Below are 17,500 nucleotides of genomic sequence, written 5' to 3' on the forward strand. Positions count from 1 at the left end.
AGATGATGACCTTTACCCACACTGGTTTGGTAGAGCTGGTGCTCGCCACAGACATCCTAGTTCTGTGGGGGAGGGGGGGGGGGGGGGGGGGGGGGGTGTGGGGGGGGGGGGGGGGGGGGCAGAGCGCGTGTTGAACATGTGCTGGCGTTCTCAGAGTAGCAGCAAGGCTCTAATAAGGACTACTGCTGGACGGCAGCTGGTAAACTCTGTCCTCAGAATAGGTGCCTTTATACACACACAAAGGAATGCAAATCAGGCCCGAGCCAAGAGGGGACTGAGAACAGAACCACATGGTGCACACACACACACACACACACGCACACGCACACACACTTAGCACACGCACACACACACGTCGTTGGAGAGCCACGCAACCCACCCAATCAAAGACAACAAGCAGGAAAAAGACCCACCCGCACAGCTGTGAATATGTGTGTGTGTGTGTGCACGTGTCGCAGAGGGTCATTTTTCCCTGTGACGAGGAGAAGGGCTTTGAGGATGTCCTTCTTGCTCCTTTCCATACACTCTAACACACACACACACACACACACACACTGAGACCACTTCACTCCCAAGCCCCACCTGAGGACTTTATAGTTCTTCCCAGATGATCAGCGATACGGTCCTGTGTTTCCATGTAGGTAGCCACAGTGTCATAAAGTGCCTGATTTCAGACCATCTGCTGCAGGGTAAAGTCTGTTAACTAATGATATTGTTGGTTAAAGTCTGTTAACTGATGATATTGTTGGTAATAACAGTATTATTTCCGATTAAAGCAATTTGTATAGTAATGTTCTGTTACTCTTATAATGCAGTCACTCAGGTAAACAACTTGCTCAGAATCAAACTTGTTTTTGTACAATTTCTGTGTTCTTGACTCAGGATACAAGGCCTCTCCATTGGGCAGTTGAGAGAGGAAGAGAGATCCATCCGTGTGTGTAAGTGTGTCGTCCCGGATACGATTGTGCGTGTGTGTGTATCTGTTTACAAGCATGTGTCCTCCTGTCTGCGTGCGTGTGTGTGTGTGTGTGTGAGGGCAGTCTGACATCAAAGCCAGGGGGAGTTGGGGTTGGAGGAGGGGGGAGGGGGGGGGGGGCGATTGAGAAGATGGAGGTGGCTGATCAGTTGGATGTCTAGGAGTGTCACTCTGTGTAATGGAGGAGTGGTGGAGCGAAAGAGAGGAGTGGAGAGGAGGAGAGGAGGACTTCAATAAGACGTGTGTAATTACCGGCCATATGGACCTGGGGGGGTGGAGGGGGGGGAGGGGGGGAGAGTGGCCTCAAGACGCTCACTCCTCCTACTCGCTGACTTCAAGAACATCTCCATAACGCTGCAAGACAACAGTGTCATTACGTGTAATTATTTTCCCCCTGCACTTTCATCCTCTCCCTCCACACGAGAGGCTCTGAGGGGGGGGGGGGGGGGGTGGTGAGGGGGGAGGGGGAGGGGTAGGGGGAGGGGAGAGGGGTAGGTGCTATTACCTAAGAGCAGCCAGCGATCATGGACCCTGACACTTTACTGCACTCCCATCATCTTGTGGAGTGTTTCACTTGCTGCCAGCAATCTACCACCCCATCATACTAACCTGGCCTGCTGACTACCAACTACAGAAGCCCCCCTCCTCTCTCTCTCTCTCTCTCTCTCTCTCTTCTTTTATGCCTGTGATGTCTTCTGTGTTTCTCTGTGGGAGATGTGCCACGCGTCCCCCTCAGTCTCCTGCTGCCTGGAGAAATACTGATGAATTGGTGGCTGATTTGGGATCTTGTGTTCCCTGTAAGTTTGAGCTGGAACTCAGGCTCAGACAGGGACTGGGACTGGGACAGGGACAGGGACAGGGACAGGGACAGGGACAGGGACAGGGACAGGGACAGGGACAGGGACAGGGACTGGGACTGAGGCTGGGACAGGGACTAGGACTGAGACTGGGACAGGGACTAGGACTGAGACTGGGACAGGGACTGGGACTGGGACTGGGACTGGGACTGGGACTGAGGCTGGGACAGGGACTGGGACTGGGACTGGGACTGAGACTGAGACTGAGACTGAGACTGGGACAGGGACTAGGACTAGGACTAGGACTAGGACTAGGACTAGGACTAGGACTAGGACTAGGACTAGGACTGAGACTGGGACAGGGACTGGGACTGAGGCTGGGACAGGGACTGGGACTGGGACTGGGACTGAGGCTGGGACAGGGACAGGGACAGGGACAGGGACAGGGACAGGGACAGGGACTGAGGCTGGGACAGGGACTGGGACAGGGACAGGGACAGGGACAGGGACAGGGACAGGGACAGGGACAGGGACAGGGACAGGGACAGGGACAGGGACTGGGACTGAGGCTGGGACAGGGACTGAGGCTGGGACAGGGACTGAGGCTGAGGCTGAGGCTGGGACAGGGACTAGGACTGAAGCTGGGACAGGGACTGGGACTGGGACTGGAACTGAGGCTGGGACAGGGACTGGGACTGAGGCTGGGACAGGGACTGAGGCTGAGGCTGAGGCTGAGGCTGGGACAGGGACTAGGACTGAGGCTGGGACAGGGACTAGGACTGAGGCTGGGACAGGGACTGGGACTGAGGCTGGGACAGGGACTGGGACTGGGACTGAGGCTGGGACAGGGACTGGGGCTGGGGCTGGGGCTGGGGCTGGGGCTGGGGCTGGGGCTGGGGCTGGGGCTGGGACTGGGACTGAGGCTGGGACAGGGACTGGGACTGGGACTAGGTTTGGGACAGGGACTAGAGCTGGAGCTTGGGCTGAGACAGAGACTACAGCTGGGGATAGGGCTGGGGGTGGGGGTGGAGGATGGATGGGGGTGCTATGTGTGTACTAGCTGCCCTGAGCACCCCCTCCCTCCCTGCGGGCAGAGGCCTGGTAGACTGGTGCAGCAGGCAGGCCTGCCAGCTCCAGACCCCAGCACAAAGCCGGCCCCCTGCGCTTCCTGGAAGCACGTCAGAGAGCGAACCCCACCGCCACGAGCGTCCTGTCACCAGCAGCCGGCCCGGCGCACCACCGCCACACAAACCTCAAACAGAGGAGAGGAAGAGGGGGAGGCAGAGGAGAAGAATAGAACAGCACTTGTTCTTCCCCCCATCCCCCATCCCCCCTCCCCCCGTCCCCCCCTCTCCTCCAAACCCCAATAGAGAGGTGAAATTGTTGCGTGTCATTTGGCCCGCTGTCAGAGCCGTGTGGTCGCTGGTCCCTGCTATACGGAGCGGCGGAGAGCACAAATTGATCTGCCAATTGAAGCAGAGAGAGCTGCTCGGTGGGACTGCCTGTCAGACGCGCCGCGTCTTTTTCCGACCCCTTTGTTCTCTTTCTCACCCGCTCTCTCTCAAATCCTCAGACTCTAGCCGCGGCGTCTGGGAATGGTATCAGGCCTACTTTATGGTCAGAAAAAAGGGGGTGAGGGAGAAAGGCTAGGGAGTGGGGGAGCGAGCGAGAGAATGTGAATAGACATGGTGGAGGAGAGGAGAAGGATAGGGACCTATTCCAGCTGTCATTGTTCTTGGTAATAGAAGGCAGCCGCATGTTGGGACCGCCACAATGGACGAGTGTCCTTGGGTTCCTTACAACAGACCTGAATGGCGACTTGTTGTGATAATCTTGTGGTAAGTCTGGTATTAGCTCAATAGAAACAACAGGCCTCTGGTTTTGTCAGGTCACAAACAGATCAACACACATCAGACAGACACATGCAGACAAACATTTGAAGCTGAAGATCATTTGTTGTTCAAGATTACTACCTGCACCTAGCCAGTGATTGTCAATGCGTGGAAGTTAACCAAGATGGGTAAACTGAAGGCTTTCTGATTAAGGACTGGTCGATGACTATGGTAAGAGAGACAGAGAGTCTGGGCCAAAGCTTTACCATCTGAAGTCCATCTTCAAAAGATTTCAAGGTTGTCTATCTCTAATTGGAAATTGGCTCAAGTGGGTTTTTTAACGGGGGGGGGGGGGGGGGGATTGAGTGGGTTATATTTATATTTGTCTTCTTTTTTATTTACCTGATTCCTTTTCTGTTTTGTACAATTTTGTAAAACTTTACACAATTTTCCATACAGCATGTGTTATTACCATCACCTATTAGGCTTCTATAAATCTGCCGTATCATATCACGCCTGTGACGTTGTGTAGTTCTGCATGTCCTACAGTCAGCTCCTAACCCCCCATCCAATGCCCGCCAGACAAAGTCTTCAATGTGTGCTTCCTTGATTTTATCAGTTCCCCATAGTCCTCAGGTAATACCATTATAATGTGTATTTTTCTACAATAGGCAGCTGGATAAAGGGAGCCTATTCTTCAGCTCATGTCTGCCTGCCCTCCAAATTACATCTTCTGAAGTTAAAAGCTGGCTGCTCATCAGTCTATTATACAAGACTGATAGATGACCAGTAATTGCAACTAATAACTTATTACTCATCTATACAAATATTCTAATAGCATGTATTTAGAAGGCAATTTCTTCAATGGGCAAAGAGAGAGAAAAACCCTTTTCAGAAACCAGACAGAGAGCGACCAAAAAAAAGAAACTAACACAAAGGATGTATGGAGAGCGACCTGTAGCTTGATTCTTTCTTCTCAACGCAGGACTAATACAGGCGCTCGTGGCCAGGATGTGAGCTCTGCTTTCTGTTCCTCCGCTGCAGGACAGCCGGCTTTGTTTGCTGCAGCCACTTGAATGAGGCAGAGCAGTGGGAGTAGGAATTAAAGATAATCTTCTCAATCATCTGCCCACCATTCACACTGGTCCCAGGCCAGAACAGAGTAGAGAGTACCAGATAAGACCATACCAGGCCAGGTCAGACTAGACTAGTTGATAAGCGACCATGCCACACCAGGCTGAGCCGGCCAGACTAGTTGATAAGCGACCATGCCACACCAGGCTGAGTCAGGCCAGACTAGTTGATAAGCGACCATGCCACACTAGGCTGAGCCAGGCCAGACTAGTTGATAACTGACCATGGCAGGCGCCATGTCAACAATGAATGTCTTTCCTGGAGAAGGATTGGAGTGTTTAGGTGTTCAAATACAGGTAACAGATCTAAACCATTGTGGTGAGAAAAAAAAAAAAAAAAAGAAACTTGCGTCTTTATTCTGTGTGCAGGACGCTTCAGAAGAGCCAGTAAACAATGTTGTCCTGAATGCCTGTCACCGAGGGATGACAGGGGAGGACAATGGGCCAGCAAAGGGGCCGGCCCGCCGCCAGCCCGCCCCCTGCTGATCAATGAACTCATCCAGAGTCGGCGGTGCTTTCAGAATCAGCCACACCAAAGGACTGGGGGCCTCTCAGGGGGCCGGTGACAAACCAACACCAGACACCCAATAAAGAGACTTCCACTTCATTTAAAAGCAATTAATATTCCTGGCTGGGCGGTGGGCTGGCTTTGGTGTGGCAGGTCTGAGCCCGCCCTCTGCTCTGGTAATGGAGCTGAGTGGTTAACTCCAGCCCAGTGCTGCCTTAGAGAGAGGCACAAAAAGGGCCCGTCTCACAGTCCACTGCACCACAATGGCACACTGCTCTCTCTCTCTCTCTAATCCCACTTCCCTCCCTCCCTCTCCGTGTCCCTCTCTCTTTTTCACTCTCTCTCTCGGGTTGTTTCCCATCCTCTTTCACTCTTCCACTCCATTTCTTTCTTTGTCTCTCACTCTTTTGGCCTTTGTTGGTCTATTTACTCTCTTTACTCCCCTGTCTTCTTCAGTTGGTGGTGGTCGTCCCACAATGGCAGCAGGGGTTTAAATAGTCAGCCTTTGTTGTGTTTGGGTAATGATTGTCTTCCTCTGCTCTGCCTGTCTGAGATCCAACCCCACCACAGCTGGGGTAGACTGGAGGACCAGCTAGCAGTGCTTCCTCTGCTCCGCCCACACACACACACGCACACGCACACACACACGCACAGCTATCTTGATAAAGCAAGACTTTTTCAGGACAGTTATGAAATAAACTATTTACTGATTTCTTGACACCGTTTTAAAGGGTTTTACAAGATCCCATATATGGCTGTCAAAGACCCAACCTTAACCTCCGATAGTGACCATGGAAGAAGTCCTTGTGTGAGTGTGCATGCAGCTTTATTGTGGAGTCTCTTCTCTGACCACACCCGTTTCTGATCAACCAGCAGATGGCTGAGCTTTGTGATTGGTTGGGTGTGTCAATGTAGGGTGAGTTGGCAGACCAGCTTGGAAGTGTTAATTAGCGATGCATTAGCAGTGTTCTTGTCGGTCTGTTTACTAGGCTGAAGGTAATGAGGAAATCAATGTTCCACACTCAAACATCTGTACAACCAGACAGACAGGCAGATAGACACTCAGGCTATCTGACTGGACCACCTAGCCTAGGTATCAGCCCGAGAAATCAGGTCAGCACTCAACATCGACATAGTCAACATTGACTATCCTGGATAAGTGAAAGATAAACAGGTACGAAATTGTTCCTGCCTGGCCCTTTCTGACCAGGTCGATACCAGCCTGCAGGCTCCAATTCAGGACCGGCCCCGAATCCACCCGCCAGGGGATCAGAACCGGACCTGCCGCTCTGAATGGTGCTCCCTGTATTTGGTCTGTATTTGGCTGGTACCTCAATGACATGAAGCAACAGTAACAACAGTATGATACTACTGCATCTGGTACATAGCTGCTTGACACACCTGTGTGTTTGTGTGTTTTTATTTTACCTGCCCCCCTCTCCTGGTTTACCTGTTTCAGGAGACCAGCCTGTCAGCAGCAGCAGGAGAGCAGTCGCATCACATCCTGTCCCTGTCGCATCATTTCCTGTTTGTGTGACCTCTCTCAAACACACACATAAGTGTGTATGCATGTGTGTGTGTCCTACCTGCCCTCCTCTCCTGGTTTACCTGTCAACAGCTGCAGGAAAGCAGTCACATCACATCCTGTCTCTGTTGCATCATATCCTGTCAGTCTGACCTCTCTAGTACCCCATGCCCTCTCCCTGAAAGCCCATTGCACAGTCAGTGCTGTGGCGTATTACTGTACCATGCGTTGGAAACATGCAGCATATTGTATTTCATAATGATGTATTCCTTTTGCAGACACTTTAAACCAAAGCAACAGGGGGGGATTGGATTTATGCATCTTCTTGATCTGCATACAAACACTCTACCACTGAGCTAGAACCATACTCTTGCTTCATCCTTGGTGGGGTGTGTATGGAACTGTCCTTTCCTGCAGCATACAGTAGTATAGCAGCCAGCAGGAACAATCATTACCTGCCCCCCTCTCCTGGTTTACCTGTTTCAGGAGACCAGCCTGTCAGCAGCAGCAGGAGAGCAGTCGCATCACATCCTGTCCCTGTCGCATCATTTCCTGTCTGTGTGACCTCTCTCAAACACACACATAAGTGTGTATGCATGTGTGTGTGTCCTACCTGCCCTCCTCTCCTGGTTTACCTGTCAACAGCTGCAGGAAAGCAGTCACATCACATCCTGTCTCTGTTGCATCATATCCTGTCAGTCTGACCTCTCTAGTACCCCATGCCCTCTCCCTGAAAGCCCATTGCACAGTCAGTGCTGTGGCGTATTACTGTACCATGCGTTGGAAACATGCAGCATATTGTATTTCATAATGATGTATTCCTTTTGCAGACACTTTAAACCAAAGCAACAGGGGGGGATTGGATTTATGCATCTTCTTGATCTGCATACAAACACTCTACCACTGAGCTAGAACCATACTCTTGCTTCATCCTTGGTGGGGTGTGTATGGAACTGTCCTTTCCTGCAGCATACAGTAGTATAGCAGCCAGCAGGAACAATCATCTGCTCAAGCTGAGAGCTCTTAATGTGCCACAAACACACACTTATACACACACTCTGCCACTGTGGGCCTCAAAGACCTGTGTCCTTGCTTTACTGTCTGTCTCGAGTTACTTTTTCGCTCTCTTTTCAGTTGCGTCTCTCTCATCACCTGTTAATGTGAATGTGTTTGTGTGTGTGCGTGTGCGCGCGCGTATGTGAGTGGGTTTGTACAGTGCTAATAACCCTTCCTAACATCCTGAATTTATCTAAGCCTCTTCAAACTAAAATACATAGTTTTTCTGGTCCACTTGAACTAAGTGTCACTCAAACCTGAAACAAAGACCCATTTAGAGGAAATTAGGTGGGAGCAGACATACTTCACTTGTCCTCATGACTGGTTTACCTTTTCAGACTGCAGCAGGAGGGAGGGTGTGATGTAGGATAGTGACCTCATCTCCTCTCTTTTACCTTCTCATCCTTTCTACTTTCATTTAGTCCTCTTCTCCTCGGTCATCTCCTCCTTTCTCCTCCTCTCCTCCTCTCCCATTCTTTCCTCGTTTCTCCTCAAATCTCATTTCCTGCGAGTAGTCCGGAGAACTATAGGTGCTCACTTTCCAGTTGCCCTAGAAACAAGACACATCTCGACGTCAAGCACGGGCTGTTGTGTTCGCCGACATCGCAGAGCATCACAATCACATCGCATCGCATCATTTGTGGACGGAATTTCTAACAAGCGCTCGGCAACTCAAACACAGACACACACATACGCACACACACACCAACACACAGATGCCTAAGGACCTGCCGGGAAGTGATGTGGTGGTGTGCCTGGATGTTCAGTGACAGCTCCTTCCTCACAGAAGCAGCTGAAAAATGGGAGCCGCATGAGCTGAAGGATACAAAAAATAAACTGCAACATACATCCAAATGACTAAATCCAAATGACTAAATGTAAAACGACTAAATGTCCATCCAGCCTCCATACATACCTCCGGACCCAAGGTCGAAATCACAATGATCAAACAAGCATTTAAGGTTGCCTCTTTGTGCTCTAACTTGACTATCTACCTACTTCTGTGACAGTGAGTGTAAACACCCTTTCCTCCCTGCACGCTCTCTGAGAGAAGAATGGCTGGCATCTCAGAAGTTTGGAGGAGTGGGTGTATTTATTATGTCAATCAATGAGCAGGCCTTCAGATAGTTTGTCTGTTTGGAGTAGGAACGGGCCTTGTTGCATCTTCAGGAGACTGCACGCTTCCCCTTGAAGACACAGATAGATCTGTTGTGATGGATGAAGAGGAGGGCACTGCCTCAGATCGTCCCCATCGTCTCCTCTCCGGCCCCACAACAGCAGTTGTGACTGCTTCCCCTCACAGTCCCCACGTCACAGGTCACAGAGGGCCGCCCGCATTTATGCATCCATCTGATCACTGAATGGACCTTCTCCCTCATCCTTGGGACCTGCGTGTGCATGCGTGCGTGCGTGTGCGTGTGTGCACGTCGCCGTGTGCATGCGAGTGCATGTGTGTGCTTAACTAAACTATCTCCTTTCAAAGGTTGATATGACAGACACTCTAGCTCCAGAGAAGCCTTTGTACCAGAAGGAGCCTGGTGCTTCATGTGAAAGGAGAGGAGGAGGGAAGGAAAGTGCTATAACCACCATTGGAAAAAACTGCTGCCTGTATTAACTACCTTTGTTAAACCATTGCTTACTGGAATCTTTTTTTAGCAGTTGGGGGCAAATGGCTGCCTTAGAACATTCCTGAAAATAATGAAACAGTACAGATAATGAAGATGAATAGTGTGTCAAACTTTTCTTTTCTCAACTTATTAAATGAATCCATGGAATCGTTTTTCATTCTGACCTCTCCAGATGCAGAATATATACACAGTATGAATATATGATGTTTGCAAACCTTTACTAAGATAGTATACAAACTGACCCTAAGCTTTATACACTTTCTTCTTTCCTCGATAGATCCAATTTGTTAGTTCATCATGTCACTCTGGTACAAGCTTGGTTTACAAAGAGTAGGACAACTATATAAAAAAAAATATATGTTTTTACAGTCATTCCTGTTCCTATTTCCTCTTCATACCTGCTGCAATGTCACAATTTCGCCTTGGGGATTAATAAACCAACGACCACAAGCAAATCATCTGACTCAGACCACCTATCAACTCGCACATAGAAACACACTCGCCCACATCCACTAGAACACTAAACACACAAGTCTACGTAAACAACCAGACATTGTAAAAACAAACACTTTATTCAAAATGGATACTACTGGGACGATCATATTCAAATGTCACAGCCTGTGGTGTCTGACAGGTCGAGCTCAAGAGCTGTCCATGTCACTGCCATGACAACATGTCAGACGACGACAACAGAGCAAAGAGCAGGAAGTGTGTGTGTGTGTGTGTGTGTGTGTGTGTGTGTGTGTATGTTTGAGTGTGTGTCTGCATGTGTCTGTATGCATGTGTTTGTGTGTTTTTGTGTGAAGACAGTGTACCATGCAGGAAGCCACCTCAAGGCCACACCAGCCTTGCCTCTTCCTCGTTTGTCTGTTGAGGAGAAGGTGGACTCCCAGGAACAGGTAGAGAATGTAACCCAACGCTACTGCTTACTCCCACATCAAAAGGCTTGCTTTTTATATTGTGCCAAAGAAAAATTGTATATCTCGCTTTTCGAATATACTCCCTATTTGTACAATTCTACTCATTCTAATTTACATTTGTATTTAAATTGTATTTTAAGAAATTGAGAAGTGTCCTGTTAACTTTTCGATTTGATAGTATGTATCACTTAACATGTAACCTTACTTACCAAAGTTTTAGTTGGCTGCTTGTTTGTTATTTTTGTATAGCCTCGAGTCGCTGCGTTTTCATCTCTTCAAATCTTCACCCAAAACAAACCTTGTTTAACCGACTGAATCTTTCCTTTAGAAAGAGGCCAAGTCGGCAATAAATCTGACAAGCCTGAGATTGTATCTTTTCAGTGACCAACACCTTGACCGTTCTATGCAAAAAAAGATGGCAATGGTCGAAAAGTCTTTCGTTGGAAGACTTTGACAGGTTACAGATAAGTTGAAAGAGGTCGTTTGAAAAATAAAAAACAGGCTATAGCCTACAGATAATTCAGTAGGCAAGAACTAAAGTAAAATGCATATTATTTCTGGAAAGGTTATATATTGTATTTCTAATATATTGTTTGTGTTTCAAAAAATAATTATTAGCCTAATCTAAAACGAAAGTTTTTTATTGAGGTAAAACCAAAACCTGACCAAATCTAGTAAAACCAGTTGTAGAAATGAGCCGAGTTTCTGCCATATAAAACATGCCGTTAACCTACAGGAACCTCTTCTTGAACGCCTCATCGCTCGTGACTACCTCTCGCCCCAAATGGCAGCGTGTGGCTCCAGCTGCTGAGTTATTGCAGATTTTCTGTGATGCGTGCTAAAGCGCGCAGTCTGGGTAAAGGGGATAGCATCACACAATATCTCATCTTCGTTTTTTTTTTCTGAGCAGCAGACTGTTGACTTCAATTGCTTGGTCAATACCTACCTAAAGCCTTTGATTCTGCATTCAGGGTGTTATAGCCTTGTCCACAGGTGCAGCAATCCAGCCTCCCGATGACGTCCATCCATCAAATTACTTAACATTAAATTGTAGTTCAATGAGTCAAAAAAAAAACTTAAATGTGCCTCAACGAATATACCAATTAATGTACCAAAGACTTTATCGAGCATCACTTATGGAATAAGTTTATGACGGTGAATTCGTTTTAAATTTAATTTATTTAAAAAGGAACAACTTGGTAAACAGGGGATTTTTTTTCAAATATTGTACAATATCACTTTTCAACAAAGGTATACAACACTGTTTTACTAAACCGTCGATGATCGTATCTAACACTTTATTCTGTTTGTGAATTTAATAGCTGTTTTCTTGTTTACAACTTCCTTAAATTAATTGTGGATTATCATTGTTTTTCTTCAAAGTATAACGTGCTTCCGCAAAAGTGCAATTCAAGAACGCGAAAATCAGAAAGTTCATTTTCTAAAATAAATTTAACATTTAGGGCTTATACATTTATACATTTGACTCCTCGTTGGTGTTCATTTTTCTTGCCTTTCTATAACCATTTTAAAGTGCAAATGACCTCCTTTTGGGATTCAAAACCAAACATTTAATGTAGGAACATGCACCAATAGCAGATGCTCCAATGGCCTGCTAGCCCGTTGCCCTGTGGCAAGCTCCTAATGAACAGAATCCATGAATACAGTTATGATCCGGATTAACTTCCAATCATTATACGGTTTTTAGGAAGAAAAAAAATGCATTACGTTCAAGAGCTTTTAAAACATAAATATATTTAGTCACAGGAAACAGACATAAATTACACATACACCTGCACAGGAAGTCTGTTGCCATTTTAAAAACAAATACACTTAATTTCTGTTTATTTCAGTTAATCAGTATTTTTACTGGACTCCTGGTCGCTCTGCTCGTCGGTGAAGCACACGTCTACATCACTGTCATTGTCACTCTTGTGCTCCTCTTGGTCGTCAAAAATTCCTCCTGTTTTGTCCTCATTCTTTTTGATAGTTTGCCCTGGATGCCGTGATTTCACGTGACGTTCCAGATCTCTCCGACGCACGAGCACCTTTCCACAGAACTCACACCTGTAAGGCGTGTTACCTTCCGCGTGCAGGCGGATGTGCTTGTTCAGGTTGCTTGGATCACCGAAGGGCCGGAAACAAACTTTGCACTTAAGGGGTTTATACCCTGTGTGAGTTCTCATGTGAATCTTGAGACCGTATTTCCTTGAGTACAGCTTCCCACAGTACAAACACAGGTGTCCCTTTTTGGGTTTGCCCGAGCTAGCGTTGGCGCCGGGCAGAGTGTCCAGTCTGGCCCTATTCTTCTCCACAGTAATCTCCGATAGCTGTTGGGTGTGCATGGCTATCTCCCTGTCGATGTTAGTTATGGAGCCTATATCCTGGTTCAGAGTCGGAGTCCCAAAGTAGGACATGGACTCTGGGTATTTCAGGAGGTTACTAAAGTGGAATTTTAGTGGGTAATATGGTGAGCTATAAAGCAATTCGCCATTATATACCGTGAAGGGCATGAGAGGAATGTTACAGTCCCCACCATACGGTTTGACGCCATCGAACTGAGGGAGAGAGAACCGTTCAAAATGGAGTCCCGATGGCATCTGGGGGTAGCGGGACGGGGACAGCCCGGAGTGCATGCGGCTCTCCACGTGCTTGAAAGCGGAGGTCTCCTCAAAATGCGGCATTAACGGGAATCCGCGAATGGCGTTGCCGCATGGCACTACCGGGGATGTGGAGTCCATTGGATGAACACACTTTGGAGGATGATTTCCTGTCAAAGGTTCGTTAAGGGCTCGCGTCGATTTCATGTTCCCAAGCAGTTTACTGAACCCTAGTGTGGTATGTTTTCCGTTGGGTTCTTCTCTGGAGAGCTCCGCCGCTGGGGCTTTGGAGAGGCCCATGGGCTTGAAGGCAGAGCGCACGCCGGGATGGAAGCCCATGTTACTCAGCACAGATGAGGTCGCACCCAGGCCCAGCATGTGTCCATGGTTCCGGGCCGAGGCCACACTCATGTCCAGAGCCCTGTCCTGTTCTTCCGCGCTGCCTTTCTTAGACAGCCCCGCCTTTGTGAGGAATGGTAAGGAGGACACGGCGCGCCGGGAGTCAGAGCTGGAGGTGTTGTGTCCGTTCCGGGGCGAGGCCGAAGTGTTGGGAATGTCCCCAGACTTCGGTGACCGGCTGAAACCTTCCGTACCCCGGGCCTGTTCAGTGCTTACGAACCCCCGTCCGTTGCTCAGTGCGCAGTGGAAGTGAACATGTGCCTTCAGAGTGTTGGGGTATTTGAAAATTCTCCAGCAGTACCAGCAGATATAACGTTCCTCACCTGAGAAGAAATAGGAAAAGCAGGAGGGCGTTAAATTGTGAGGGTACCGTTAAAACACATTCATGTGTCATTGCCTGTGTTTTTTAAGGATGCGACGAATATATTATTTTGTGCCACGACTGATCCTACTGAGCTTTCAATATCATCCTTAACCGTTAGTAAAGCAGGTATTTAAGGATGGAGTCTATTACATCGCGTAGGCATACTCCATCAAGCCTGGGCGGGGACAACGGTTTAACAATGTGGGGTCAATTATATAGATGTAATGATTTTGTAATCTTTATAGGCAGTTGTTTATTATCGCCATCAAAAGAGCAAAACGCCCTGTCCAATCTGGTGCTCGGAGACAGTTTCTGAATGGAGACTTTCTCTGGTCTTTTTCCCGTGGAAGTGACAGCAGCTGTTGCTTGAAATCGCAAGTCTGCAGAAACAATGGCGCGGGCCCATCTGTTGACGCCACATAATAGGAAGCGTATGTCAAGGAGCGCGCGGTGTATTGGCCGGAGTGCAGAGCACACAGGGCCATCGCTGCAAATCAGGGCAATATACATCCACATAAAAGTTACCATTCATTAGGAAACAATACCCTGTGTAGGCTGCTAATTTACCGTAAAGCACCTTTTTGAATTTATATGCTTTTGAATACATGAATATTAACGGTGCGATGACATTTGTTAACCCCTGTCCTAGGCTGCATTCGTACCGCCTGCTTTGATGGTGTCTGAGACACCCATCTCCATCAGTATAATTACTGTCATGAAGTATTCCGAAATGTTATGTTTTTTTAATAGATACCCTACCTCTTTGTTTTTCTGTTGATAGGCTATTAGGCTACAGGTAAATTATTTCTCTGTTTTCTTGTCGATAGAACACAGCCTAGCCTATCTTAATCACTTCAAATTGAACTAATGTATGACTAAATGTAAACTACATATCGAATTGCCCTGCAGAGCATCCATTCCCAGTATCCAATGGACATAATCCGATTACTGTGGAACAGGATCATATCGCTGGTGACCGCAAAAGATTAAACCATATAGCGTCGACAGCACTAACACTATCCAGATTGATGATTTTAATTTGGTTTGCAGTGTAGGGCCTATACCTTACTCAGGTGCAATAACATATTGCCATGTCAAATAATGTAGTAGGGCCAATAGTAGCCTAATACAGTCTGAAATTATGAATGTTATAATCAGTCTATTTAATTTATATTATCATCGATACTGTGGTTATTGTTTTGTTGTTATTGTCGTTGACAGTTATTCTTGTAAGCATGTTGCAATTTTTCCATGCTTCTTGTTGTTTCATTAAAATGTGTTTTCACTTTACTTCTTCATAGGCTATAATAAAACCATCACAAGTTCAATAAAACAAACGGAATGTTAAGTAAAACAAATCTGTCTGCAATCGAAAAGTGTACTCTGGGGATGCAAATGTCGACCGTTGAACAAGAGAAGGCTCCAGTCACAGTAATTGGTTCCACCGGCTCAGCACAGTGGTGCACGATATCGACTGCATAACCGAGCAATGATGGCACTTTCAGAATGTCAATGACGCTGTGGAATCCCAGATTAACTGTATTAAAAGTTTTGTTAGACTATTCCTTCAAATGTCAGGCGAGTGGCGATCATAATCTGATTGATGTTTCCAAACTACTGATCTCTGTAGTGGGGTGAAATTGTGCCTAAATTTACCTTTTTCGTCATGAGTTGGCGTGGCACTGGTGGGGATGTCATACCACTGGGCCAGGGGGTTGGAGTACCACACACTCAGCTCCTCGCCCGCAGAGATCTCCCGCAGCACCCGATAGAAGACCTGCAGAACCAGGCCGTGTGAGCTTGCATAAACCTCCGCAGTAGCTTTTTAACATTTCATCACAGAATATGAACTCGGTAGACAATGTGTCACAAAGGCTATGAGTCTTTCTGCATGGTGTGGATTATATGTGGTGCCACTGCCACTCATGTTGTTTGTTGGTTGGTTGATTGTCTACTGATGTCTAATTTAGTCCAGCAAAGACAATAAGCATGAATAAACATGCGATTTATGTAAACAGAATTGAAGGGCCTACCTGTCCACCAGGGAGGTCTGCGACTGCCTCGAGATTCTGCTCCTGACTGTTCCTGGCAGCACGAATAAACCCAATCCAGTCCGATACTGGACAACCGGTCTCGTCCAGGAATTCACCTCTTTGCAGCCGAATCTAACAAAAATGTAAACAATGTTTGGAATTATAATTATAGAACTACAATTTATAGACACATAGCTTATATTTTCACACAGTCATGACCACATGAGACCGACAAAAATTTAGTCAAATCATATTTCTATTCGACTAGGCTATCTATTTCTAAACGGCACGCTTGTTTGCCTTCTGCAAATAATAGTTTTTATTTTTATTTTCGTAAGCAGTTGTAATCTATGTTTTTTATAGGACAAATATTGACATGGCCAATTATGAAACTATTAATAACATTTAATTGCAGAGAGTCCTGTTGTTTATGTAAATTGAAGTCTGAAACATGGAGGTGTGCCCATAACCCTAACGCGTTTAATGTGTCTTTATCCGCCCCGTTGGGCAGCAGTGATAATTCACTAAGGAGAATGACACATAATTGAGTTGATATGGGAAACGAATTTGAGGAGTGTCAAAGCGTTTCTAAACTGTTCAAGCAAATTAAAGACTGAAGCATGACATTTGACATGGAGATTGCACCTGATGATCGCCTACAGCCGGAGGCCATGCATTTAACTGCATCAATCACTGATGTAGACAGCTGAAAAACACGATGGTGTATTTATAAGGTTGTTATAGTGCAGTTAGAAATGCATTTAAGACCATGTAAATAAATCCGCAAATAATTTTGTTTTTGTTGGGTATAAACAGAATACGGCTAGGCTATAAATGCACATTCATTCAAACAGGCCATCAATTTCCTTTTGTTGTGGAATTGTGTTATCTAACAAACAAACGCAAACCAACATGGTCTTTAAAATGATAGTTTAGGACAATTTTTGTCAACATTTCGTCCAATTTAAGCATTTAAAATTGTCGTTAGTTTTTTTTAGCCTGGGGCTATACTCTCTGTCCTCTGCATCTTTCCATGATTTACATTACAGTAAGATTAAATGTCTTATCAGAATATCTAGGCCAGCGGGCTGGGGGATTGGCGGCGCCGGGGCATGGATCCTGTAGCTTTCCTGGTCGGCCTATTAGGGTGGTTAAGTGAAGTCTCAAAGTGACAAGTCGTCCCACTAATATAGGCTAACTAAATTATTTCCAAACTTGACAGCATTAACCAATTAATAAATCAAGGCCCAATGAATTCTGACAGGTCTGCATCCAAATATTAAAAAGAGCACCCCTCTCTATTTACCTGCCCTTGCAATTAGGCTGCTGTCCAGGAGACCAAGTACGTATAACAACGAATAAGGCATATTAAACTGACTTCTATAGATAACAAATATAATGACAGTGGGCCTAATATAATCGGCATAATTTCCCCCTATCGAATAAAGTACAATGGCATATTACTATAACACATGATGAAACAATATTTTGGCTGGCTTTTTCTTGAAAAATATTAAACTTAGTCTTTACAAACTCACAATTGACAAGCTCCTTCTAGACATATACCAAAAATGCCTAATTTGAAGATGAAATTCAGAGTATGGACCCATTCTCTGTTAATCATCATCATAATAATAATAACAACAATAATAATAATAATAATAATAAAAAGGGGAAATTGTTGTTTACCTTTTTCTTTGATCCAACTTCCTTTCGATCAGACACGTAC

At 46.4% G+C, this 17,500-nt stretch overlaps 1 protein-coding gene across 1 annotated transcript in view; it reads right to left on the minus strand.

Annotated features, from left to right (window-relative positions):
- Nucleotides 1-12,049: 12,049 nt before the first annotated feature.
- The window catches only part of prdm13 (PR domain containing 13), a 5,585-nt gene continuing 134 nt past the window's right edge, over nucleotides 12,050-17,500 (minus strand). Inside the window, exons 1-4 of the mRNA XM_047041653.1 lie at nucleotides 17,461-17,500; nucleotides 15,772-15,903; nucleotides 15,395-15,515; nucleotides 12,050-13,697 (exon numbers count right to left, since the gene is read on the minus strand). The exon at nucleotides 17,461-17,500 is cut by the window's right edge and continues 134 nt beyond it. Of these exons, the coding sequence (XP_046897609.1) occupies nucleotides 12,229-13,697; nucleotides 15,395-15,515; nucleotides 15,772-15,903; nucleotides 17,461-17,500 (1,762 nt within the window). The 3' untranslated portion in view covers nucleotides 12,050-12,228. The remainder of the gene's footprint in view (nucleotides 13,698-15,394; nucleotides 15,516-15,771; nucleotides 15,904-17,460) is intronic.

This window comes from Hypomesus transpacificus, chromosome 2, assembly GCF_021917145.1.
Source record: "Hypomesus transpacificus isolate Combined female chromosome 2, fHypTra1, whole genome shotgun sequence".
In the NCBI taxonomy this organism is placed as follows: Eukaryota; Metazoa; Chordata; class Actinopteri; order Osmeriformes; family Osmeridae; genus Hypomesus; species Hypomesus transpacificus.